This window comes from Cavenderia fasciculata (genome assembly GCF_000203815.1).
Source record: "Cavenderia fasciculata unplaced genomic scaffold Scf_Dfasci-G-b-205a01.r1-3, whole genome shotgun sequence".
Taxonomy (NCBI): domain Eukaryota; phylum Evosea; class Eumycetozoa; order Acytosteliales; family Cavenderiaceae; genus Cavenderia; species Cavenderia fasciculata.
Window position 1 is genome coordinate 1,078 of NW_004457737.1, and position 24,912 is coordinate 25,989.

Genomic DNA, 24,912 nt, shown 5'->3' on the forward strand with positions numbered 1-24,912 from the left:
AAAAAGTGGAATGGCAAACAAATCACACCAATCATGTCCTACGATTACACCCTCCAGACCGACGCATCGGAATCAGGTGCCGGCGCCATCCTCCTGGACCGTTCGGAGTCGATTGTAGCCGAATGGTCCTGCCAGTGGTCCCCAGCAGAGTCTTCCCTTTCGTCCAACCAAAGGGAGTCTCTGGCCGTCCTTCGTTCGTTCCCCGTTCTATGCCGATCCATCAGACACCGAAAGGTTCTCATCAGGACGGACAACACCACCACCTGTTACTATATCCAAAAGCAGGGAGGTTCCATCGAGGGAATCTCCAGGTCAATAGAAACCTTTTGGAAGTGGTGTCTAAGAAGGAGGGTAGTATTGGCAGCGGAGCACATACCAGGTGTATACAACTCCCTACCAGACTATCTGTCGAGAAAGGCAGAGATAGACCATCTCAACTCGACAGTACCCTCTCTTCCTGTTCCGTCTCGAAGAGATCCTTACGGGTGGTCACTCAAGAGGGAGGTCTTCCAAGACCTCATGAACAAGTCAGGTCACAATCTCTCAATCGATTTGTTCGCCTCAAGAGTCAACCACAAGCTTCCGTTGTTCTCCACCTTTCGCCAGAATGCTCTAAACCTGGATTGGGCTCAGTGGGAGAAAGTTTACGCCTTTCCCCCGCCAAACTTGATTCCCAAGGTACTAGAGAAGGTGAGGACAACCCCATCGACGACTGTCGTGTTATTATTCCCTTTATGGATGACAGCACCATGGTACCCTCTCCTCCGTCAACTCCTTCCAAAGAATTTGAATCCTCAAGTGCTTGGAACGTTCGAGGAGACTATGGATCCAGATTCCATAGCCCACATTCCCCTACGTCAAAGGGAAAAGTGGAAAATAGGGTACCTAACAGTTTCGTCCAAGCTTTGGATCTGATAATATCTGTGTATGACCAGTCGACTCGCAACCTTATCAAGTCGTCATGGTCTAATAGTTCACTAGTTACATACAACAACTGTTGGAGTAATTGGGTGGACTATATAAGGTCAAGGAGAAAAAGAAACTGGGATGATTTCTCTTCCCTCAGTATTTCTTCTTTCTTAACTTTTCTTTTTGAGAAGGGTTATGCCTCCAAAACCATCGCAGTTATGAGATCTTGCATAGCACAAATTGCCAAGATCAGAGACAATCGCTCCGTCTCTGATGACTTTATGGTACAAAGGGTTATGTCTGGTATCGCTCACCAACGCCCTTCCAAACCCAAATAAAACAATATGTGGTGCCCATTACTAGTATTTGACCACATCCGTGATCAACATGCTGACTCAACCCAATTGAGTACAAAGCAATTACTAGCCAAGTCTGTTGTGCTCATTAAGCTCTTTTGTCTAGCTCGAGCATCGGATCTTGGAAAATGGTCATTCAGGTCTCTTGACCAGTCAATCACTAATTGTATTAGGGGTACCATTGTCAACGCAAAGGAACAACGTAATAGTGACTCCCCATCTGCTCTGGTAGTCAAAGGCATTAAGAAACCTTCTATATGCCCCCTTGCTACCCTCAGGGAGTACCTATCAAGGACAAAGGCCAAGCGTTCAAAGAAGTCAAAAGACGCCGTCTTCATTGACTCTTCCGGTCTCCCCCTTGTCGACAAGGATTTCTCGTCTATCACTTTATCGTTCCTGGATAAAGCCGGAGTAGATACCAATGTTTATAAAGCTCATTCAACTCGAGCGGCAATGGCCTCATGGTTATTGTTAAACGGTATTTCCCTTCATAGAGTGAAGAAATTAGGTCGCTGGAGATCAAACGCTGCGCTGGAGAAGTACTATGATATGGAAATTATAGATCAAGATTCAAAAAGGTCTAAAGATTTTGTGTCAAAGTATTTCTAACCACTTCATATATATATTATAAATATATATTTATTGATAATTAATATTTTTAGTTAAAAATATATTTATCTGTAATAAATATTATTTATAATATAGCACCCGTCCCGCCCAACCCAAAGTCGGAATTCCATAAAACTGAATTGCTAGTTCGGTCCCTCGTCCCTTTTATCCTTGCTGTCTCGCCTTGTTCCTCAAGTCAAACCCGCCAAGAAAGGTCCAAGAACCTTTTTTTCTGCAAATTTTCTTTAAAAATTTTCATTGTTGAACATTCCGAAAAATCTCTTCAATGAAATTTATCTCCATTTTTTGGGATTCTCAATAAATAAGACTATTCATTCATTTATATTATAAATATATATTTATTGATAAATATTTCCGACTTTGGTTTTAGAACAGGTAATGATTGTTTTCAACCGTTTAAATTGCATATATGCATAAAAAAGTATATTTAATTAGGATATGTCGATGATTTTTTACTAATCTCAAAATTTCATTCTATAAAACCCCATTTTAATTTTATAGTTTTTCTCATATTAATTTTTTTGGCCGAAGATCGCACCTAAATTTTGTCGAGATCTTTTACTCTTTTATATCTATTAAAATGATAATCTATAGGTTTATCTATTACTATACTCTTCAACTTGTGGTTATAGTCTCGTTTCTAGAAAATAGTATTTGTCATTTTTGTGACACCAACATTTTACCTATGATTTTTACTATGGGAAAAGTAAAAGTCCAAGTCCCCCCCATATTAATTTTCAAGTCCCATACTAATTTTTTTACATATTTTTTTTACTTTAAAAACATATATAAATTCAATTTCAACAAACCAAACTTTACATTATTATACTCTATTGAGCTGCTTATCTATTGATATACTTTTTGTTAAAAGTCGTTAAAACCATTCTTTTTTATTACAACTTTACCAAACTCGGAAATATAAAAAATTCAACCAAAGTCGGAAAATTGGAAAAAAAATCAACTTTAAGCAATTATCGATATGGTATTGATCATTTTAAACCGTTTAAAGTTTATACATAGTTAAAAAAATATACTTTATATAGTTTCCTTAAAGATTATTACTTCATCTCAAATTTTAATAGTATAGGTCCACATTTTATTTTAGCACTAGGACAGTATTGTAAAACAACATAAAACAACATATGTATAAAAAGAATGGATAACTAAAAAAAGTATTTGTCCAAGATAATTGCAAAATGATTTGACAGTTTAATTTTTTTAAAATTGTCAAAATCCAATTTCCAGAAACCAAAATGGCACCAAACGTCGTTAAATCATGAGTCATAGGTGTTCCATATAATATATATGACTCATGTCAGTGACTGACCCTTTAAAATTTTTTGAAAAAAAAACACCAAAAATAATTTGCCACTTTTTATGAACAAATATTAATGTCAACAAATTTCAACTATTCCAAAAGGTGTATCTAATGGTGCTACATCTACTACCACAAGAGTTTTTAAGTTTATTTTAAAATTAAAGGTAAAAAGTAGCAAAATAGTACTTTTTTTAAAAAACCAAAAAATTAATTTTCAAACTTTATTATCTTGACCATCCACCAATATTCACGCTGCTGTTATCTTCGTCTGGTTTCGAGCTATTTGAACAAAACTTTCGAGAATATACAACTACATCAATAAACTATCCTTTTATATTATACCTTGTATGCTACATTTTCTTGTTTACTATTGAATGGAATTAAATAAAATAAAGATAGAATAGAGAAGTGTATGGAATAGACAAAGATCTCGTTGTCTTGTCGGTTTGGACAAAAAAAAAGTGAACTTTTTTAAAATTTTTTTTACATCTCAGACGACCATCAATTCCCGTCCCTTCGACCTTTTGTAGTGACGAATAGCCATCCATAATACCAGATTGAATTCATATCCTCAATTATTATTGTCTGTTGTTTGTTTGTTTGTTTGTTTGTTTGTTTGTTTGTTTGTTTGTTTGTTTGTTTGTTTGTTTGTTTGTTTGTTTGTTTGTTTGTTTGTTTGTTTGTTTGTTTGTTTGTTTGTTTGTTTGTTTGGTGAACCAAATTATGCTACCATTTCTCTTATTAATAACTGATGGTGGAGAGTTGAATAAAGTTGTATTATTTAACTTTAATGGTTTAATTTAAATTGCATCCATTTCCATTTCCATTTCCATTTTCATCTCCAAATCCTTTGATTTCTTTTGTTGCAAGTAAACCAATTAAAATATCAGTATTGAGATTACGAGCTTCATCAATAATGATACAACTGTATTTATAGTTAGCAAGAAATCACCTTGAACCTCACGAAACAAGATCCCATCAATCATGAATTTAAAGTTGTTGGTTCAATATCGATTTGTAAACCCAACATTTACTAAACATCGCTTAGTTCTTTGACAACACGTTTGGCTATCGATACAGCTGCCACACGTCTCGGTTGCGCTGCACAACCTTAACCTTTTCAATAATATTATGTTCTTCCATCATAATTGGTAAAATATCTCTTACTTGATAACTTCATATGTTCTATTAACTTCATGGAATAAACAAATGTTAAATCTTGTACAATCTTTTGATAAGTATTATATGTTTGCAATCCTTTTTTTTTTTAATATTTACAATAAATTGATTGATTCAGCTATGATTGGTCCAAAATCTACCAAAATTTTATAGACTATTATATTTAAGATGAATATTGAAAATGATTCTTTATTTCGTTGATGGATGTTGTAATGTACTAATAAAAAGCTTTAAGAATAGTGAAGATGTCATGGCGGTTTTTTTTAATTTTTTTAATTTTTTTTTTTTTTTCGTTTGGCAAAGGGAGATCATCAAGCGAACACATTTAAATCATTAAAGTAGAAAAAGAACGCAACATACTTTTTGTTTTATCATTTTTATGAACTGTTATAAAGAAAGCACCATTTGATCATAAAGTAAATAGATAGATAGATAATTCTTATTCTCTTTACTCTTTTTCTTCTTCTTCTTCTTCTTCTTCTTCTTCTTTTTAATCTTTTTTTTTTACCATTCTAACTAAATTTTATCACTACATTAAAGTACATTACATTATAGTTGTAGAGAAGATGGATAACAGTGGATTTGGAGGATATAACCAACAACAACAACAATCGTACAACACTGGACAATCTGGTAGTAATTTTGGAGGATATAACCAACAACCCCAAAATATGATGATGAACCAGCCGCGTGGTGTTGTTTCTGGTGGATACCAACAACAACAAACGCCACAACAACCATTGAATACAAACGTAAGTATTTGGCACTATAATCAGAGAGTTTAAACATCAAACTAATACTGTACCATGTTCTTTTTTCAAGTTTTCAAATCAATCGTACCCCAACAACAACATGGGAGGAATGACTGGAGGTAACAACATGGGTAGTGGAAGTGCTGTCAATATGGGAGTAGGAATGCCTGGGGGTAATATGGGAGGAATGCCAAACATGAATTATCAACAAAGTGGTAGTTATGACCAAAGATCAGTTGCTAATTCATCTTCCCCCTATGGTGGACCATCTTCTACCATCAAACCAAATCAACCACCCCAACAACAACAACAACAATCCTATGGAAGTGTTGGCGGCCTTAATAGTAACACTCGAATGATGCCCCAACAACCAATCGGAGGTAATATGGGTTCTATAAACAACATGGGTAGTGCACCAAACATGGGTGTCAATACCATGGGCAGTGGATCCTCGGGAGGTAACATGGGAGGAATGCCTTCAGGTAACATGAGTGGTTATGGAATGTCTACAATGGGTGGTGGAAGTGGTGGTAATATGGGAGGAGGAATGCCAGGAGGAAACATTGGCGGAATATCTACAAGTAACATGGGTGGTATGTCTGGAAACACCATGGGTGGATATAGCAGCAATAACATGGGAGGAGGCATGTCTGGTCCAAGTATGAACATGGTAGGAGGAATGCCAAGTGGAAACAGCATGGGTAGTGGAATGTCTGGAGGCAACAATATGAACATGGGTGGTGGAATGTCTGGAGGATCAGGTATGAATATGGGAGGAAATATGTCAAGCAATATGGGAAATATGTCTGGTCAAAACAACATGGGTGGTGGAATGTCTGGAGGATCAGGTATGAATATGGGAGGAAATATGTCAAGCAACAGCAGCAACAGTAGTAACTTGAATAACATGGGAGGAAATATGTCTAGTGGCGGTGGTGGTGGTGGAAACGATTATCGATCCTCTTCTTCATCATCATCCTCTTCCTCAAGATATGGCCAAAATAGTAACAGTGGCATATCAGATTTCCCAAGAGCAACTGGACCGGGATCCTCTTGGAATAAACAACCATCTGGAAGCAGCGGTAGTAGTAGCGGCGGCAGCAGACAATCTTATAATAAATATGACAACAACAATAACTCTTCTGGTGGTGGAAAATATGATAATTATAAAAAGAAAGATTATGGTGGTGGAGGTGGAAAATCATACAACAAATATGATAATAATAATAATAATAATAATAATACAGGCAAATATGGTTATCACAAATCTTCATCATCCAACGCCACTTCTTCCTCTTCTTCCTCCTCTTCATCATTTGTATCTGACCATTCCCATTCGTCATCATCCTCCTCTATTACCTCTTCAAGAGATAAAAAGTACTCGAGTCACATACCTAGTAATACTTTTACAAGTGTAGACTATGACTATGGATTGGTAAAGAAAATTTTCCCAAAACTCTCAATCTCGCCAGATTTCACAAAGTTGACCTCTTGTTGGGTAGAACACACCAACCAATTGGAAACTGAGCAGTCAAAGCCACCTATTGTAAACCTCGACCAGTTTAACCCTTTTGTAATCGATTCAAAGGAAGTCAATACACCAAAGACCAAACTTGAAAACACTTCAATTGGCTCAAAACAATTTGAACAATTCAACGGAGTTAAATACAACGCCAAGGTAATGCTTTTCCAACAACTACCAGTAGACTCTACAACACCAACCAACCTCTGCAAACGTTTGAAATTCCTCGTTGCCAAAGAAAACAAGGACATTTGTTGTATTGGAGGAACTTGGAGTCCCTCTCTTGATGGACAAGACATTGATAACCCTCAAACATTAATTAATACTGCCATGTATGTTGAAAACAAATACAAATAATTTCAGGTAAATTATTAATCTTTTTTTATTTTTCTATTTTTTTCAAGTCGAACAACCAAAGAGTATACACAATTTGATTTATCAAAATGTGTCAAATGGATCAAATTTATGGAAGTACATTACTATCGTCCACCAACAGAAAAGAATCAACAATATCAAGAAGTCACTGTCATCTTTGTACCAGATATTTCCAATATCACTCCAAATGAAATTAATCATTCTCTACTACAACAAGATAAACCAAGTGAAAAAGAAGAAGGTGAAGACGATCATCATCAACAACAACAGCAGCAGCAGCAGCAACAACAACAGCAACAACAAGAAGAAGGAACAAATGAATATGATCCCGAGAACCAAGGAGAAGATAAACAAGATAGTAGCAATGACCCCGCCCAGACTGATGCCAAGATTTCCATAACTTCTGAAACGTCGAGTGAGAGAAAGACAACCAGTCCCAACCCTGCACCACTGGTGGCCTTGCCCAAAGAGTTGCAATCGTGCTTTATCATTACTACACCCTTGTCTGATACGTCCTCGATCAAGTACCGTGCCATGATGCTTTCCTTGGATGGTTTGTTAGATTATGAAGAGAGTGACAAATTTGAAGGAACCTTTGAAGCATCTCTTTTTGGTGAGTTGTTTTATCTCATGCTGGCCACCGAGATGGGAAATATTGTAATGCAAGCCTTGCTTGATTTTACTCCAATTGTATCCTCTGATGATCATAGTAGTAGCAGTGGTAGTAGTAACGCAACTGATACCGCCGATAGCAACAACCCGACAAATGTAGGAGAAAAAAGAAAACGTGAAGGAGAAGAGGGCAACAGCGACCAAGATCAATCAGCAGCAGCAGCAACTACATCTACTGAAGATGCCACTAAAAAACTAAAGCAAGAAACTACTTGTAGCAGTGATAATAAGGTAAATACTAAACCATCCGACGGCTCACCTTCTACCACCTCCACCACCACCACCACCAACAATGGCTCACCTTCTGCCACGACCACAGCACCCGCCACAAGTAAGACCGAAAGAACATTGGTACCAAGATACAAAGAGGCATTTGAATTTTTTGATCAAAACTTTGTGGAATATTTAAAATCAGACGATGTAGAATTAATTATCCATAATCTTGGTTTGTTCTTGTCACGATTCTATGTTCAACGTATAGTATCCAAAGTTACAACTGAATATTCTTCAAAACAAGGTAGAGTTTATTATGACAAGGTAATTTTTAAAAATATTCCAAAAAAACTATAAAACAAAAAAAAGTAAAAGTAAAAGTTTAATAAAGTAAAAAATACAATAATAATATTTAATAAATTTTTAAATATTTATTTGTTTATTTATATTTTGCCATAAACTTTGAATGGAAATCAGCAATTCTAGTGCAAACACCTTCGATAGCTTGTTCTGATGGAAGGAAAGTTGTACGGAAATGGAAGGTTCCATCCTTTTGACCAAAGCCGCTGCCTGGTACGACGCAAACACCAGTAGCTTCGAGCAAGTTGATGCAATAAAAGGCATCTGGGGCCTTTCCTAAACGCTTGGCCTCTTCGACAGCTCTGGCTGGGAGTCTGATTTGAGGGAAGGCATACATGGCACCTTCTGGTGGATTGCATGTGACACCTTCCAATGTATTAAGAGACTCGCACAAGAGATTGGCACGACGCTTCAAACTTTCATAGATGGTTTCGGTTTCCTTTTGATAGGTTTCATAGGATGGTTCTCCCTTGACTGGTGGCTTGACCATGAGATCGACAACAAGTTGACCGGTAACATTTGGGCAGAGACCGATGGAAGCCAACTTGTAAATCTCTGCCTTTACAGCAGTGTCAATGTTACAGAGCTCCATGTATCCACCACGCTTACCACACTCGCCAACAACACCCTTGGAGACGGAATGGAAAGAAACCAACTCTAGACCTTCTACTTCTTGACCGAGATCCTTGACGACCTTTTTGAAAGATACAAATGGCTTCTTTTCCTTGACGTAGACATTTTCTTGATAGACTTCATCGGCCAAGAGGACGAGTCTGTGTTGGTGACAAAAACGTACAATGTCTTCCATGTTTGCACGATCGAGTGACTGACCGGTTGGATTTCCTGGGTTGATGATAACAAGGGCACGTGGTTGAATTCCTGCGTCGATTGATTGCTTGAGAGAACGCTCTAGTTCTGGGATTTCGAGACCCCATCCCTTTTCTTCGTTCAATTCATAACCAACTTGTGATCCTCCATACAATTCAATGGTTGCGCTGTACAATGGATATTGTGGGATGGGAATGAGGATACCGTCGTTACGATCACGAATCAAGAGACGAAGAATACGTTGGACTGCAACAGAAGCACCATCGGTCAAAAAGATGTCACTTGGGTCTGATGGATGACCATCACGGCTCTCGATAAAGCTGGCAACATTTTTTGTTACATGTGCAATACCCTGTGAACCTGAATAGGCACCGGTTGTGAAATTAATCGATCCCAACAATTCACGAGCACGAGTAATGACATCTGATGGGAAGATTTTATCAATGTGAGCACTGTCGAGCATGCCTGGATACTCGCAAAGTGACAACACTTGACGGAAATAGGTAATAGGCTTTTGCTTTAATTGTTGAGGATTACCAATGTTGCAATAAACAATCTCATCAAATGGCAAAGACTTTTCAGTGTTATTTTTTTGTTGTTCTTGAAGCTTCTTGGCTAAACTTTCTGCAATGATAACTAATTCTCCTCTTACTGCATATTGTGCTGTCTTGACAGTTGGACAAATATTATCCATTGTCATTGATTTAGAGTCTAAAAAAAAAAAAAAAATAGAAAAAGTAAAAGTAAATTTAAAGTAAAGTAGATATAAGGTGTGTGTAAGTAAGAGAACATGATAGTTTTAAAAAGAAGATAGATAGGTATGTATATATATAATGTTTTAAATATTTACATGATTGATTGTTATTCATTTTGAGACTTGAACGATTAAATGATAGATTTAGATTGTTGGTGTTGCTGATTATTGGTTGTTGGGTTGCTCTTCCTACTGTTGAGGCTGTAGTATTTGAAAAAAGTGTACAAGCTCTTCTAAACATAATAGTGAAATGTAATTATTGATGAGTTTGAAAAGAAAGATACTAATGGAGAGTAAATTTGCGGGAGGTTTGATTTTTTTTAAAAATTAAATAAAAAAAAAAAAAAAAAAAAAAAAAGAAATGAAAAAAATGATTTTTTTTGTTAATATCTAGTTTGTTTATATGTTTAACCAGGGAAACTTACAATTTAGTTAAATAATATATATTGGTTTGATTAACAAAATCTAGAACTAGTTTGTCATGTTGGGAAAAACTTTTTTTTTTTTTTTTTTTTTTTAATTTTTTTATTTTTGCAGTTGCAAGATCAGTTGTTGTTTCGAAACTCCTCTTGGTTTAATTAACAATAATTCCATCAAGTATACTTTTCCTTCTTTTGTGTTCACAGCCTTTACTTTAGGTTTATGTCTCTTTTGGTGGTCTTTGGGTCAAACCAAAAATAGGATATAGACTGTGATGGGAGAGATGGGAGGATTAATCTGGGATGTGTGTGAAAGGGGGGGGTGGGGTTCGATAAAGACAATATTAAAATTTTTAAATGATTAAAAGCTGTACTAATTTTGTTTTTTTTTTTTTTTAAAATAGAGAGAAATAATTCAACAACATATAGATACCAGTAGTATATTAAATATAAAAACTATACAAATATAGAGTGTTTTATTTAGCAACAACAAAAAAAAAAACATTTTTTTTATTTTATTGGTCATCCACCTCAATCGACATCAACACCCACCAACAATTTAATATAATATATTATTTTCTATTTTTTTTTTCTCTCAAGTAATAATTTAATTGTTTCTACATCTACTAGTATCATTAAAAAAAAAACAAAAAAAAAAAATGACAGAGAGATCATTAAAACAGACTTGTTTAAGTTATTTGTTGCAAAGAAGAGAATCAATACCAAAGAATGTAAACATGATATGTGAGATACCAGAGATTAGAGAAGAATTTGTAAATTTATCAAAGAGAAAGAACTTGGTTGATGATCAATTCTTTTCAGTATTTGGTGACATCTTTATTGGAGGCAGTGGGAATAATAGTTTTAATCAACAACACCAACAATCACAGCAATCATTACATCAACAGCTACAACAACCACAATCACAACAAGCATTACATCAACCACAACAGCAACAACAACAACAACAACAACTTATTCCATCTCAAACACCCATACAGACAACTGCATCGGCATCTACCTCTTCATCTTCTTCATCTGCCCCATCATCAGGTCAATGTCAAGTTGGTAGTCAAAATGGTGGTCAAATCAATATTGGTCAATATTCAAATAGTAGTAGTAGTAGTAGTGGTGTTAATATGATATCTTCAAGTGCAAATCAAGGTGGAGGAACAAATTCTCAAACTCTATCTTCTGTTGTCCATTCCAACAGCAATATCAATACTTGTACACAACAACAACAACAAAAAATGGAAAACGGTCATTTTCCAATTGTTTCGAGTGACAATGACATAGAAATGATTCCCTCTTCAATTCAACAACAACAACAACAACAACAAAATCATTCAATAACTAATAATAATCATCAAAATAATAATTATAACAATACTATTAATAATCAAAATAATAATAATAATTTAATTGTTCAAGAGATAGATTTATCATTATTAGGAAGATTAACAGATATATCTATTCAATTCCTTACAAAGTACACCAATTTGGTTCATTTGAATGTATCATTTTGTACGGGACTTTCAAGTGAATTTGTTAAATTTTTAGCAGCAGTGCCAGAGATACAACTTCAATCATTGAATCTTTACAATACCAACACCACCGACACTACTCTTCAGTTAATCGTATCTACATACTCTCATTCCCTTCGATCGATTGTTTGGGTAATTGTCAAGGGATATCCGACTCTGGTATTAAGCTTCTACTCAAGTGTACCCAGCTTCAACACCTTGACATTTCTCATTGCCGTAAATTGACATCTGCCACAACCAAAAATCTAACGTTCCCAAACCTACTCCATCTGAACGCATCATGGATACCAACAACCGAGACCAAGGAATCCTCTTTCCATAAATGTGTCAAAGCTTGTCCCAAGCTCACAACACTCACAATTGCAGCAAGTGGTATTTCCGAAGCAGAACTCTTAAAGATATTGATCGAAGGTGGTAAAAGATTACTCAATTTAGATATTTCCTACAGTCCAAACTCAATCACATCGATTGATAGTAAAGTTTTTAAACACATGTCACAACTTCAATCACTGACATTGGCTGGTTGTAGTTTTAAAGAACCAATACTCCGTCGCATCATTGAATCTACACCAAATCTCAAAGAGTTGGATATTTCTCACCAAGATGGAGTATTACCTTGGAGCCTTCTCATGTACATTGTGAGTGACTCTAATATTCTCCAACACTTGCATATGATCAATCTCTCTCAATCAAAGTTTGATAAATTTGACATTGAAACTCTTTTACATTATCCCAATTTGAAAATTTACTTACCATCAGTTTAAAAAAAAAAAATATATATATATAAATATATAAAATTAATTAATTTAATTAAATTCATTCCACAGGTTGGATGAAATTATAGAAATTAAATAAAATATAATAATAATAATTTGTTTTGAATTTTTTTTATTTTTTTTTTGCCTTGTCATCATTTTTTTTTTGGGGCACTAGAAAAGAGAGTTTCCACGCCTTTTTTAAAGCCAATCAATATATTTGTATATTAAAATGAAGAGATGGATATTGTTCTTATTCATGGTTTTATTTACTGTGGCTTTGGCTATAAACAATGAACAACATAAAAAGAAAAAAGAGTTAAACAATAATAATCAACAACAACAACAAAAGAGAGAAATATTAAATAATTTAGATGAAGATACAAGTAGTTCAGATGTAACAGATGAAAAAGAAACCCAACAACAACAACAACAACAACAACTCAAGTATAACAAACAACTTATTCAAACTCTATTGAAATTACAACAACAACAACAATCTGAAAAAGATTTAAATGATGATCACAACAAAAAAAAGAAGGACTCTGAATCTTTACTACTTGAACTACAGCAAGATTCTTCTTCTTCAACAATGAATGAAGATGAAGATGAACAAGAATATGGGACCGACCAACTAGTAATAGAGATTTCATTAGAAGAATTGATCGATAGAGTACACGATTCCGAAGGAAGTGGGGATGTTTACGAAGAGTTAAAAAAAATGGTTGGTGAAGCTCAAAACAAGAAAACCTTGGACCAGTTATTGTCACAGTCAACACCCACAGCTGCCACCACCGCCGCCACCACCACAACTACCTCTCCCACTACAGCCTCACCTTTAACAGATCCAATACAAAAACAAAAGGAGAAACAAGAGTTGGATCAAACATTGCAATTCATGCACAACAAGATGTTTGGGTTTGAGGATAAAAGTTTTCTATTTTCACCAACCAACAGACAATCGGACAAGATACCTTCTCCAATAGAGAAAACACAATTTTCTCTATTACCAGGACACGAACAATTTATTCTTGGTCAACAGAAACGTGGATTCAATTTAATTGCACAATCTTCTGAAAAGGATACCTTTCAATATGTTGGTTCGGAAAATATTGATATTGAACAATCTATACAGCTTTTAACTGAATCTGCAAATCTTGGAAACCACAAGGCAATGTACATTCTTGGTACAATGGAAGAGGTAAATCAAAAAAAGAAAAAGATATCAAATAGACAGTATAAATGAAACTAAAACTTTCTTTATTTTTTTTAGATGGGAGAAATAGGATTTATTAATTTTACAAAAGCAGTAGAATGGTACCAAAAAAGTGCAGGTTTTGGGAATCCAGAGGCACAATACTCTCTTGCATTCCTATATTCAACTGGCAAAGGAGTTGAAATGAACGAGGCCAAGAGTATACTGTACTTGACATTTGCTGCCAGATCTGGACATATAGTTTCAAAACTTGTACTTGGCTATAGATATTTCTATGGTCACGGAGCCCCCAAATCCTGTCAAAAAGCAGCCCAACTTTATGAAGAGGTTGCCAAATATGTAGTTGATGAGCACGAGTCTAAGGGATTTCTTCACCAACTTGAAGTAGAAAGATTTTCAGACCGCCAACAACACATGAAATCCTCTCAACCAGAGGAAGAAAGTGTCGTTGACTTTTTCAAGTATTCAGCATTGTCTGGTGATGTACATTCTTTAGTGACAATGGCCAATCTTTATCTTCAAGGTGGATTTGGCGTAGCCCAAGATTTGCAAGTAGCTTTTAATTACTATCGTGAAGCTGCACAAAGACAATATCCACAGGGAATGGCAGGTCTTGGATTTATGTATTCCAAGGGCTATGGCATCGAACAAAGCAATGAAACCGCTGTATTTTATTATAAACGTGCTGCAGATTTGGGAAATGTTGGAGCAAAAACCAATTTGGGCGAAATGTATTTGAATGGTTGGGGCGTCTCTCAAAATGTAAAGATAGCACTGAACCTATTCACAGAAGCAGCCAACAGTGAAGACCCAGAGGCAGTTGGAGCTCAAATCCAACTTGGAAAAATGTATCTCTCTGGGCAATACATTGCAAAAGATCTTGGAAAAGCTTTGGGCCTATTTCAGGCTGCTGCTACTCAAGGAAACTTGGTAGCCATCTATTACTATGCATCATTAAGTCTTGCCCAACAACCAACACCAACATATTGCCAATCCGCCGTTCTTCACTTCAAACGTGTTGCCGAGCGTGGTCCATGGTCTCAAATCTTGACACAAGCCCAACAACTTTTCGATCAAGGTGATGATGAACGTGCTCTTTTATTCTTTGAAAAGGGTGCAGAAATGGGAATAGAAATCGCTCAAAATAATGCTGCTTGGATGTATGATCAAATGGCAAATGAAGATTATCATCACAATAATAATGAAAATAATGATAATAATGAAAATAATCAAAATAATAGTAATAGTAATAATAATATTCCAATCGATCAAGAAATAATAATGATTGATAAAATGGTATTTAGATATTATTCCCATTCTGCTGAACAAAACAATCCAATTGCACACTTGAAATTGGGTGACTATTACTACTATGGTCGTGGTGAAGAACCTATTGATCAAGAGCGAGCAGCAGATCTTTACCAACAAGCAGCACACTTACAAAATGCTCAAGCACTATTTAATCTTGGCTACATTCACCAATTTGGCCTTGGTAGACAACAAGATTTATTTCTCGCCAAAAGATATTACGATATGGCATTAATGTATGAGCCTAGTGCCTACATTCCAGTATATTTGGCCATGTCTAGTTTGTGGGCTCAATACTATTATCGTTTCATTGCCTCCTACCTTTATGGAGTACATGACCCACTTTTGGACCAAAACACAAATCATCAAACCATTTTGATCAATAATGACAAGGTCGTGGGAAATGACGATCGTAGCGTCAATTACGATCGACTAAAGAAACAATCGCAAACCATTGAAGAAGAAGACGACGAATCATTTGATTTTTTTTCAGTAGATTCTTATTTAATTTGCATTGTGGCAATTATATTTTGTTATTTGGTTGTTCGAAGACAAAGATTATTACTTAGACAAAATCAAAGACAACCACCTCCACAACAAAATTAAATTTTAAAAATAAAAATAAAAATTATTAAAAAAGACAGAGATGACTTGTTGTTGTTGCATATTTTATTTTATTGTATTTTATTTTACTTGTTTAATACAATTTTAAAAGGTAATTTTAGTTTGGGAATGTTAAAACTTTTTCTACTTTGTGTTCCATCTTCTCTTTCTTTTCTTTCTTTTTGTTTTCTTTCAATCGTGTTTTTGATGAGAGAGAATATGTCCAATTGTTTTGGTATACCTTTTAGATTAATATTTAACTTTTTGAGGGCACCAAGATCGGGTCTGAGGTTGGCAAGATTGATATTTTTTAATGCATTCTTGAGACCCAAAGGATCAAAGTTTCGAACGCCACTATTAATTGCTTCTCTATAGGCCATAATAATAATGATAAATCTTTCAGATTGTTTATCAATTGCCTTTTGAGTTAGGCCCTCGCCGTCAATATAGAAAAACTCTCCAAAACATTTAACCATTCCATCTATCATATCCAATTGATAACTTGATAACTCTAAATTCTTATTTTTTGGGAATATCATATCATCTAGAATCTATATAAAAAAAAAGAAATTAGAAAAAATCTGAAAATTTTTGATTATATTTCTTTCTTCTTCTTCTTACATTAATGATACCAGCCCAAAGTCTTTTTAGTAATTGTTTTGTCAAGGGGTAGTAAAGATGTTGAGAAAACAATTGCAGTTTGGAAGCAATGTACTGGAGAAGTGGGGTGAGTTGAACAGAAACTGGCATTTGATTGTTGGTATTTGATAGCTGGTCGATATTCTTTTCGATTTGTTTAAAAAATCCAACTACAAAATTTTTGGATTTATCCAAATCTATACCTACAATATTATAAATCTCTCCAATAATAACAGGTGATAACTAAAAAATATTAAAATTAATATATTTTAAATAATTTCTCTTGATTTCTTTCATACTCTATTATAAATTCGGTCAACCAAGGTTCTGACATTATCATTGATAGCTTTATATGTATGACGAGACATTTCATTTACAATGGATGGTGACAAACGATAAGATGCCATAATCCTCAAGAGGACAGAAATCAAATCCTCTGTATGTCCGAGACAAGCTTGAATATTATTAAATCGTAAAGAGACTGTTTGGATGGTTTGTACCAAATCTTGGCTGTAAGAGTCTGAAAGCAAAAAGATATCGTCAGCTGCCTCGTCCAAAGCCTTGAGAGAAAGGTCGCGAATAACAGTAGTATAGTAAATAATACTCTCTGAAATGACAACTGTAAAATTGGTAAAGATTTCAAACAATGAGTGCTCGCCATCTTTGTGGAATTTTTGAAAGTCCTCCCATCTAAGAGATTTGATGACATCCAATGCATGATAACATCCTAAAAATACCTCCCCAACAGATTTGCTGTGCAAAGTATCATCGGAAACTGGTGTCCACTCTTCATTTTGACATAACTTATCAATTAATTGTTGTAATTGATCGGCTGAATGAAGTGTCCACTGTAAAACACATTGTTTAAATAAAATTGGAATTGGTAAAAGTGCCAGTCTATAAAGAAGAAAAAAAAAAAAAAAATCAATAAGATTGAAATTAACAAGAAACTTAATTGTTTACATACTTTTGGTCAATATCTTTAAATTTAATCATAGTTTCTTTCAACTTGAAATACAATTCTAGAAATTCTGTCAACTCTTGAAGATTATTTGCCCCATGTTCTGTTAGTTTGTCAATTTCTTTTTCCAATAGATCATTATACACTTGAATGGAAACAGTTAAAATATTAACTTCACTTGTCGGAAAGTCTCTTGCAAAATATTTAACATCGATATCCAAGTTGGCCAATAAAATATCGCAAACCCTTATGATCGTGCTTGCCCTGCCCAGTTGAGTGCCTTTGGTCATGGTTTGGGCCATAATGATTGCTTGGTTAAATCTCTTTTCGTACATTTCTTTGATAATGTGCGGTAATGGTGTTAGTTGACATAGCTCGCTGCTACGTAGGAGGTAAAAAATATCTATGAGCATTCGTAATGAACCAGTTGGGGTGTTTAGTGGAAAGACAGTGTGGAAATGTGAAATCCAAGTGTTGCATGCAACTGATAACTTTTCTACCAGTTCCTTTAAAATCTTTTCCTCTATTATTGTTAAACCACAAAAATCACTAAACTTGATCTCCAAAATATATTTTAATATTCCTCTAACCTCTGGTATATATTCCAATGCCATGTCATCAATAATCAATTTAATTAAGTATTCTACCAAACTAAAAAAATAAATAAAAATAAAAATAAATTTTAACAATGATCTTATTTGTTTGTTTGTTTGTTTGTTTGTTTGTTTGTTTGTTTGTTTGTTTACTTACATTAATTTTGTTGTATGTTCCAATAAACCATATCTTTCTGCGTAATCCTTTAAAATTTGTGTCGATTGGTTTGAAAGTAAAGATATTGGTTTGGTAATGTCAATTGCTTTTCGACGAAAAGGTAAAACTCTATTGGCACCACTTAGATTATTTGGGCTACTACTATTGGGTGAACCCGATCCAATGTCACTACCCTGTTGTTGCTGTTGTTGCTGAATATCAATTGATAATAGTTTTTCCAATAATATTCTATAGTAATGGAAATGGTTTGGATAGGGTGACTTTGGATCGGGGTAATCGAGAAAATGAAACTGTAGTTTAAGATCACCACTGACTTTTGATCGAGAGGATCTCTTTTGCAAAGGAACCCAACTTACTTCACGCTTTACATAGTTCATTAATTCTCGAATGGTAAATTTACATTTGCCAAGGAATACTTTGGATGATTCGGTACCTTGACCATCCCAAACACTAAATTCAATTTCAAGGTTTTGATTTTGTTTTGTTATTTGACTAATAAATAAATATATTAGTATAAAAATTGGTTGTTGTAAATGTTTTCTTTCTTACAAATTAAAATGTTCTTTCCATACTGGATTTAAGCCATTCACTTTTCTGGTTCGTTTTTTTTCATTTTCAAATTCGATTTCAATATGAGGTTCTGGTTTGACTATACTACCTTCTTTGTTGATGAGGTCACGAGCTTGTACTACCTTGATTGCAATGACACCAATCGTATCCTTTTCCTTGTATTTAATTCCCCATACAGACTTTAAATATTCTTCCTTTGGTTGCAACTGTTGTGATAGTTTCTGTAAATTGTTTTCTTCAACCTTTTTCCATTGTAAAAATGATTTGTCTGAAGAAAAATTGGCTCTTCCATAAAATGGTCTTGAATCAATGTTCATCTTTCTATATTTTAAATGAAACAAGAAAAACTAGAAAATAAAAAAATAAAATAAATCAAAAAGGGATTCTTTTTGTGATTAATATTTGTTTTTTTTTTTTTTTGTTTTTTTCAAAACTTACCTCTTTGTTACTGAGAGACTTTGACTTTTGACGAGCAATTTTTTCATGATAGGTATCAAGTTTCATTGCTTTTGAAATGATTTTGCTTTTTTCGATAGACTCTACCATCTCTACCGATTGTGAAAGTATGTAATTAAATTTTTGGATGGCATCATTAAAAAGTGAAGAGTCTTGGTTGCCCATTTTCTTTAATTGCTCTGTTAGATGAGCATTGAATTGTTTTTGAAGATGAGAAAGTGAAAACTCGCTAGCATCACGAAGCCCATTTGATAGAGTCTCTTCAATAAATCTATCCAAAGCCAAAGACAATGCAGAGAATCTCTTGGCATCGTTTGCCTCTTCTGCCTTTGAAATCGAACGATAATAGGTAAAGATATCAAAGAGACATGTGAGAATCGATTTTACATTACTTGGATTGTCTTTGATTATATGTATGAAATAATTGTCCATCTGTTGAATGACATCTTTCTTCATTGATGATAACCCAAAAAAGATACAATGATGAATGTATTCAAATGCTGCCACTGCATCTTCTTCTTTGATACTAGTACCAGTTGTTGTTTGGTTGGCAGAAGCACTGTTTTTCATTAACATTGTCAATCCTTGACCAGATGACGATGATGAAGAAGCATTATTTAAAATACCAGCACCATTGACAATGGTACTAGAAGTAATGGATGTACTTGTACTATCTCCAAAAACTAATTGTGGTGGATCTATCTTGATTGTCTTTGAAAAGAGGTGTGATTGTTAATAATAATAATAATAATAATAAGAAAGAAACATTTGAAATCATCTTGGTCAACATACTAAATCTTTTGAGGCATAGTTCACTTTATTATCAGCACAAGATGTCCACATTGAGAATAAACCCTCTTTGATAGCCTTTGCAGAAAAGTCAATCTCTACACGATTCTTTACCAATGATGTCTTTACAAGATCGATATTGGGAACACCATTTGACATCAAAGTAGGTGATAATAGATTATTTTGTAGTTGTTGTTGTTGGTGTTGTTGTTTTACAGGTGTATTTAAATTATTATTATTATTATTATTATTACTATTATCTATAATATCTGCAGCTTCTAGAGAAGAAGGAGAAGTGTTTGCGTTGACACTTGTTTCTCCATCATCTCCTTCTCCTCTCTTTGTACTCATATGTGTTATGAGTGTACTCATATCTATCTTTCTCTCTCTCTTTCTTGATTTCTTTTTTTATTAATCGATTTCCCCAATCCCACAGCAGAGTGACAAAGGGGGTGAAACAAACGTTGCAAAAAAAAAAAAACCCAATTAAATTAAAAATTCCTAGAATACGGAAGTTCATGGAGAAAAACAGCAAATTTTCGTATTTGTTTGATTGTCATTTTCTTTCTTTAATTAACAATAACAAATATTATGTCTACAGTACCAACAACCCAATCATCGGGTCCACAGATCATTACAACCTCTCTCTTATCACCCAGACCAACAACTCTTCAAATAAAAAAACAGACAACTACGCGAAATACACAACAAATCAACCCATCAACTGTAAATATCCCCTCACATACATTGCCAGCAACTGCAACAACAACAACAACAACAACTGCAACAACAACACCTTCATCGTCATCGTCAACAACATCTTCATCTGTTGCCAAACCACCAGCCCCAGTCCAACTCAAGACGTCACCAACCAAAACCATTTCTCTAAAGCCTCCACAAAAACCATCATCGCCACCAACAACTCAACCCGCAGTTCCATCTCTCAATCAACCACCACCACTGAAACCTGCATCTAGTTCTCCATCAACTGTTGATGAACCTGCACCAGTATCTACTCCCGTTGGGAATTCACCAACCGAGTTGACGATTATAAAATCGATTCATCCTCTTGATAGTGGTGTTGCTACCGATAATGCAAATAATCAAATTGACACCCCCTCTCCGCCCTCCCCTTTTTATGATGTCGCTCAACTACAAACCACGACTGATGCAACTACCGCAACAACAACAACAACAACAGAGAATCCTGCCATGGCAATTGTTTCATATGACAACATTGAAAGCATAGATGCCAACTCTTCTAATAATAACGATAGTGTCATTGTCATAACCAATAATAATAATAATAATAGCAATAATACACCAAAACCCATTTCCGACTCTACTACTCTTGGAACAAAACACCTCTCTACCACAAAACAAACACAAGAAAAGAGAATTACAGAGTTGGAAAAAGATTTGGAAAGAGAAAGAAAAAAGGTACAAGCATTGTCTACCCAACTTAAAGCACCATCCAATTCAATTAAACCAAATTATAATAATCAAAATAATCAAAATAATAATAACAACAGTAATAATAATCAAACCAATAATGTACATACTAAAACTCCATTGTATAAACAACAAACTACAGCACCTCGAAACATTGTAAATTTTTTACCCAACCAACAACAACAACAATCAAATCATAGAATAGTTGGATCAAAAGATAAAAGTAGACCAACCAACAATAACAATACTACAGTCAGTAATGCCTTTGATAACTTGAAGAAGCAAAAGCTGACCCACGAATTGGAAGATGAAATTGATCCAATTGACTCACAATCAGATAACAGCTCTGACAATAGCACGATTTTGTATCATCAACCACAACAACAACAACAACCTCAACATCTAAACTCACTAATCCCCAAACAACCATCATCAACAAGCGTAACAACCATTACCACAACTACCACCCAAGAGAATGAAGACATCAAGAGAGTAAACGAAAAGCTTCGATTACGTTTAAAGAATGTAAAGAAGGCAATCAATGGAGAATTTGATTTACCAGAAACAAAATCCGACGAGCATATCAAATCCTATATTGGATCAACAATCAAATCAGAGTTTGAAAAACTTTTGCAACAAAACTCTAACAACAACAATAACAACAGAAACAACCAACAACAATTATTGGTTTTGGAAGAACAAATCAAGTTGCTCACTCAAGAAGTAGATTTTTGGAAATCTGAACAGGTAGCAGAGTCAATCAAGGTTGGAAAGCTGATGCAAGAATTGGGCGAAAGAAAGGCAAAAAATCGTCAACTATTTGAAAAGCTGGAAAGCACAGAAACGGCTCTTGACAAGAAAAACCAAGAAATCCTTTTAAACAAAGCAACCTCTGAAAAGGTAATGGAGGGATTATCAAAGGAAGTTGATATCAAATCACGTTCAATCGATCAACTCAAGGATATGTTGGAAAGAGAACGAGATAGTTTCCGTTGCAAAGAAACAGAATATGCCAATGAGTTGGCCATTTGGAAAGATGCTACCAAAAAAGCCTTTGACAAGTTAAATGAATATCAACAACTAGCTTTAGAACAAAAACAACAACAAACAAATCATTCACAGGCAAGTCAGAGTCAGAGTCAGACTGAACAAACACTAGATTTGGGTGCAAACAAAGAACAAGAGGCCGATAGCCATACATCATCATCGTCATCTCCCCAAGAAGAAGAAGAAGAAGAAGAAAACCAAAACAAAACACACAATGAAGATGATATTCTTGTTTCTCAATATCAACAACCAATTCAAGCAGCAGATGATCTCAGTATTACATTTGATTATGAATATGCCCCTTTGCCAAACCAACAACAAAACCAATCACAACAAGACCAACCCATGGAAGATTGTCAAGACAACACTTTATCAAAATATCAAGATCCACTGTTGCAATCAAATATGACGTTGACACAATTTATTGAATTAAATAAATAAATGCAGTTTAAAAAAAAAAAAAAAGAAGATAAGTAAAAAAATGTTTAAATCTTGAAAGAGATACATGTGTGCAGCTGATAAAGTGTCGAGAATTCTATTATTTTCGTTATTATTGTATTATTATTTGTGACTTGATTGTACATGATTATTGTTCTGTGATTATTTGTGTAAAACTTTGATTTGTTAATTTAAATTCCTCCATCTTCCATTGTTTGTCTTGTTAGAATATCCTTGACTGCATCAAATACAGCACTTATGTTTGTTGTATCTGTGGCAGTTGTGACATGTGTGTATATATCTAGAAAAAAAAAAAAAAAAAGGATAAATGATTAACAAAAGACTCTTTGATTCTTTTTTTTTTTTTTTAGTTCTTACTCTTTGGAGATTTGTTTGTTGCCAATAATTTCTTTTTAATAAAAGCAAGAGATTCTTCATAGTTTTGCTTTCCTCCATTGTAATCTGTAAAACAGACATTGATTGGGGTGCGTTTAATCTTTTCTTCAAATAGATCTCTTTTGTTGAGGAAGAGAATGATTGGGATGTCGACAAACCAACGAGCATTGATAATGGATTCAAAGACCTTGATAGTTTCAGACATACGATTAGTTGCATGATCTTCCTCGAGTACTTGATCATATTCACTCAAAGAGACGATAAATAGTATGGCAGTGACATCTGAAAAGTGGTGAATCCACTTGTCACGGTGTCCACGTTGACCACCAACATCAATCATACGGAAATTAATACCACGAACATTGAATTTGGTTTCAGATACTGCAGTGGTCATTACTCGAGTACATAAAATATCTTGATCTGTTGGTATATATTGATCAGCTATTAAACAAAATGTTAAAATAAAAATAAAAAATGAGTGATCAATAATGGATGGAGGGAGGAAGCATTTGTATACAAACATACTTGCAATTCTTGGGAGAGCATTGATGAAATACTCGGCAGAAGAGTGTATTTGGAATTTAGATCCACTATTTACAAGAGCACCCTTGATTGCATCATCCTTTGTCAATGCTTCTATATCCATAATGATTTGTAAATCTATATTGTTGAATGATTTTTCATCAACTTTATCAGCAATCTGGAAGAAATAAAAAAAAAGAAAAATAAAAAGAAACAATTAATATCCCAACTTTATCATCCTCTCTTTCTTTCTTTCTTTCTTTCTTTCTTTCTTTCTTTCTTTCTTCTCTTACAATTGAACAAATATTGTTATGCTTTGGATCGATTGAAAGTTGTAATATCTCGCAACCATTGATAAGAGAGTTCATAATCTCAAAGATATTTCTATAAATGACAGACTTGTGATTGATTCTATCTTCTTGTGTGTATCCTTTCATATGAATGATTTTCATCTGCTTTACAATGGTACTCTTACCAGAGTCACCTGTACCAAGCAACAAAAGCTTGAGTTCGCTGTCCATTAACTTTTTTTCATTCTTTAGTTGTCTTTCTATTTGTTTTGAAACCAACTTTTGCTCTTTCATTCTCAATAGTGGTGACTGAGGTGGAGTTGTTGTCGATGCTGTTGATGTGGTACTATTACTAGTAGTACTACCATTGTTGTTACCGTTCATCTTCTTTTGTGTTGTTGTTGGTGTTGTTGTTGTCTGTTGTTAACAATTGGTGATCACTCTTTTTTTTTCTATTTTTTGAAAATAACTTATTGTAATGATTCCTCCTTTTCTACTTTTTGTATTTCTCCTATATATAGGTTGGATTAAAGAGAAAGAGTACTGGATGGATGTAATTAGTTAATTATATATATATAAATATATAAAAAAATGAGAGCAAGTGTTGTAAAGGGTTGCTAGCAAAGATTGATTAAATAAATTATAAAAAAAAAAATTAAAACCCCTCACCAACAAAGGTGAAACGAAGAGGGTGGGTTTGATTAAATCCCCCTTCCCACTTTTTGATTTTTGTCTCTTGTCAAACTGTAATGGATCTTGGGATCTGGCCTGGAGAGAGAAGATGAATGAAAAAAAATATAAAAAAAAAGATTCAAAAATGAACTTGTAAGTCTCATTGAGAGAGAAAGAGAAAGAGAGAGAGAGAGAA

At 34.4% G+C, this 24,912-nt stretch overlaps 8 protein-coding genes across 8 annotated transcripts; 5 read left to right on the forward strand and 3 right to left on the reverse strand.

Annotated features, from left to right (window-relative positions):
- Positions 1-1,097: 1,097 nt before the first annotated feature.
- On the forward strand, positions 1,098-4,328 carry DFA_02709 (uncharacterized protein; the record flags this gene model as incomplete). The annotated part of the gene is made up of 3 exons (XM_004362260.1): positions 1,098-1,193; positions 1,566-1,864; positions 4,262-4,328. Coding segments are annotated over 3 exons (462 nt in total), but the record flags the coding sequence as incomplete, so codon positions are not given.
- A 630-nt stretch (positions 4,329-4,958) lies between these two features.
- On the forward strand, positions 4,959-8,283 carry DFA_02710 (calcium-binding EF-hand domain-containing protein; the record flags this gene model as incomplete). Its single annotated transcript, XM_004362261.1, has 3 exons — positions 4,959-5,144; positions 5,215-6,998; positions 7,071-8,283. 3 exons carry the CDS (start codon positions 4,959-4,961, stop codon positions 8,281-8,283), a joined length of 3,183 nt encoding a protein of 1,060 aa, XP_004362318.1.
- An 82-nt stretch (positions 8,284-8,365) lies between these two features.
- On the reverse strand, positions 8,366-10,109 carry DFA_02711 (alanine transaminase; the record flags this gene model as incomplete). The annotated part of the gene is made up of 3 exons (XM_004362262.1): positions 8,366-8,652; positions 8,704-9,825; positions 9,965-10,109. 3 exons carry the CDS (start codon positions 10,107-10,109, stop codon positions 8,366-8,368), a joined length of 1,554 nt encoding a protein of 517 aa, XP_004362319.1.
- An 837-nt stretch (positions 10,110-10,946) lies between these two features.
- On the forward strand, positions 10,947-12,595 carry DFA_02712 (uncharacterized protein; the record flags this gene model as incomplete). Its single annotated transcript, XM_004362263.1, has 2 exons — positions 10,947-11,963; positions 11,999-12,595. The coding sequence occupies 2 exons, from the start codon at positions 10,947-10,949 to the stop codon at positions 12,593-12,595; spliced, it is 1,614 nt and encodes a 537-aa protein (XP_004362320.1).
- Positions 12,596-12,818: 223 nt separating this feature from the next.
- On the forward strand, positions 12,819-15,716 carry DFA_02713 (uncharacterized protein; the record flags this gene model as incomplete). Its single annotated transcript, XM_004362264.1, has 2 exons — positions 12,819-13,787; positions 13,860-15,716. 2 exons carry the CDS (start codon positions 12,819-12,821, stop codon positions 15,714-15,716), a joined length of 2,826 nt encoding a protein of 941 aa, XP_004362321.1.
- Positions 15,717-15,799: 83 nt separating this feature from the next.
- On the reverse strand, positions 15,800-20,271 carry DFA_02714 (uncharacterized protein; the record flags this gene model as incomplete). The annotated part of the gene is made up of 8 exons (XM_004362265.1): positions 15,800-16,264; positions 16,335-16,595; positions 16,652-17,249; positions 17,320-17,964; positions 18,064-18,576; positions 18,634-19,001; positions 19,093-19,821; positions 19,903-20,271. 8 exons carry the CDS (start codon positions 20,269-20,271, stop codon positions 15,800-15,802), a joined length of 3,948 nt encoding a protein of 1,315 aa, XP_004362322.1.
- A 219-nt stretch (positions 20,272-20,490) lies between these two features.
- On the forward strand, positions 20,491-22,839 carry DFA_02715 (uncharacterized protein; the record flags this gene model as incomplete). Its single annotated transcript, XM_004362266.1, has 1 exon — positions 20,491-22,839. The coding sequence occupies one exon, from the start codon at positions 20,491-20,493 to the stop codon at positions 22,837-22,839; it is 2,349 nt and encodes a 782-aa protein (XP_004362323.1).
- Positions 22,840-23,027: 188 nt separating this feature from the next.
- Positions 23,028-24,428, reverse strand: gpaG (G-protein subunit alpha 7; the record flags this gene model as incomplete). Its single annotated transcript, XM_004362267.1, has 4 exons — positions 23,028-23,137; positions 23,215-23,673; positions 23,758-23,932; positions 24,048-24,428. 4 exons carry the CDS (start codon positions 24,426-24,428, stop codon positions 23,028-23,030), a joined length of 1,125 nt encoding a protein of 374 aa, XP_004362324.1.
- Between the last annotated feature and the right edge of the window lie 484 nt (positions 24,429-24,912).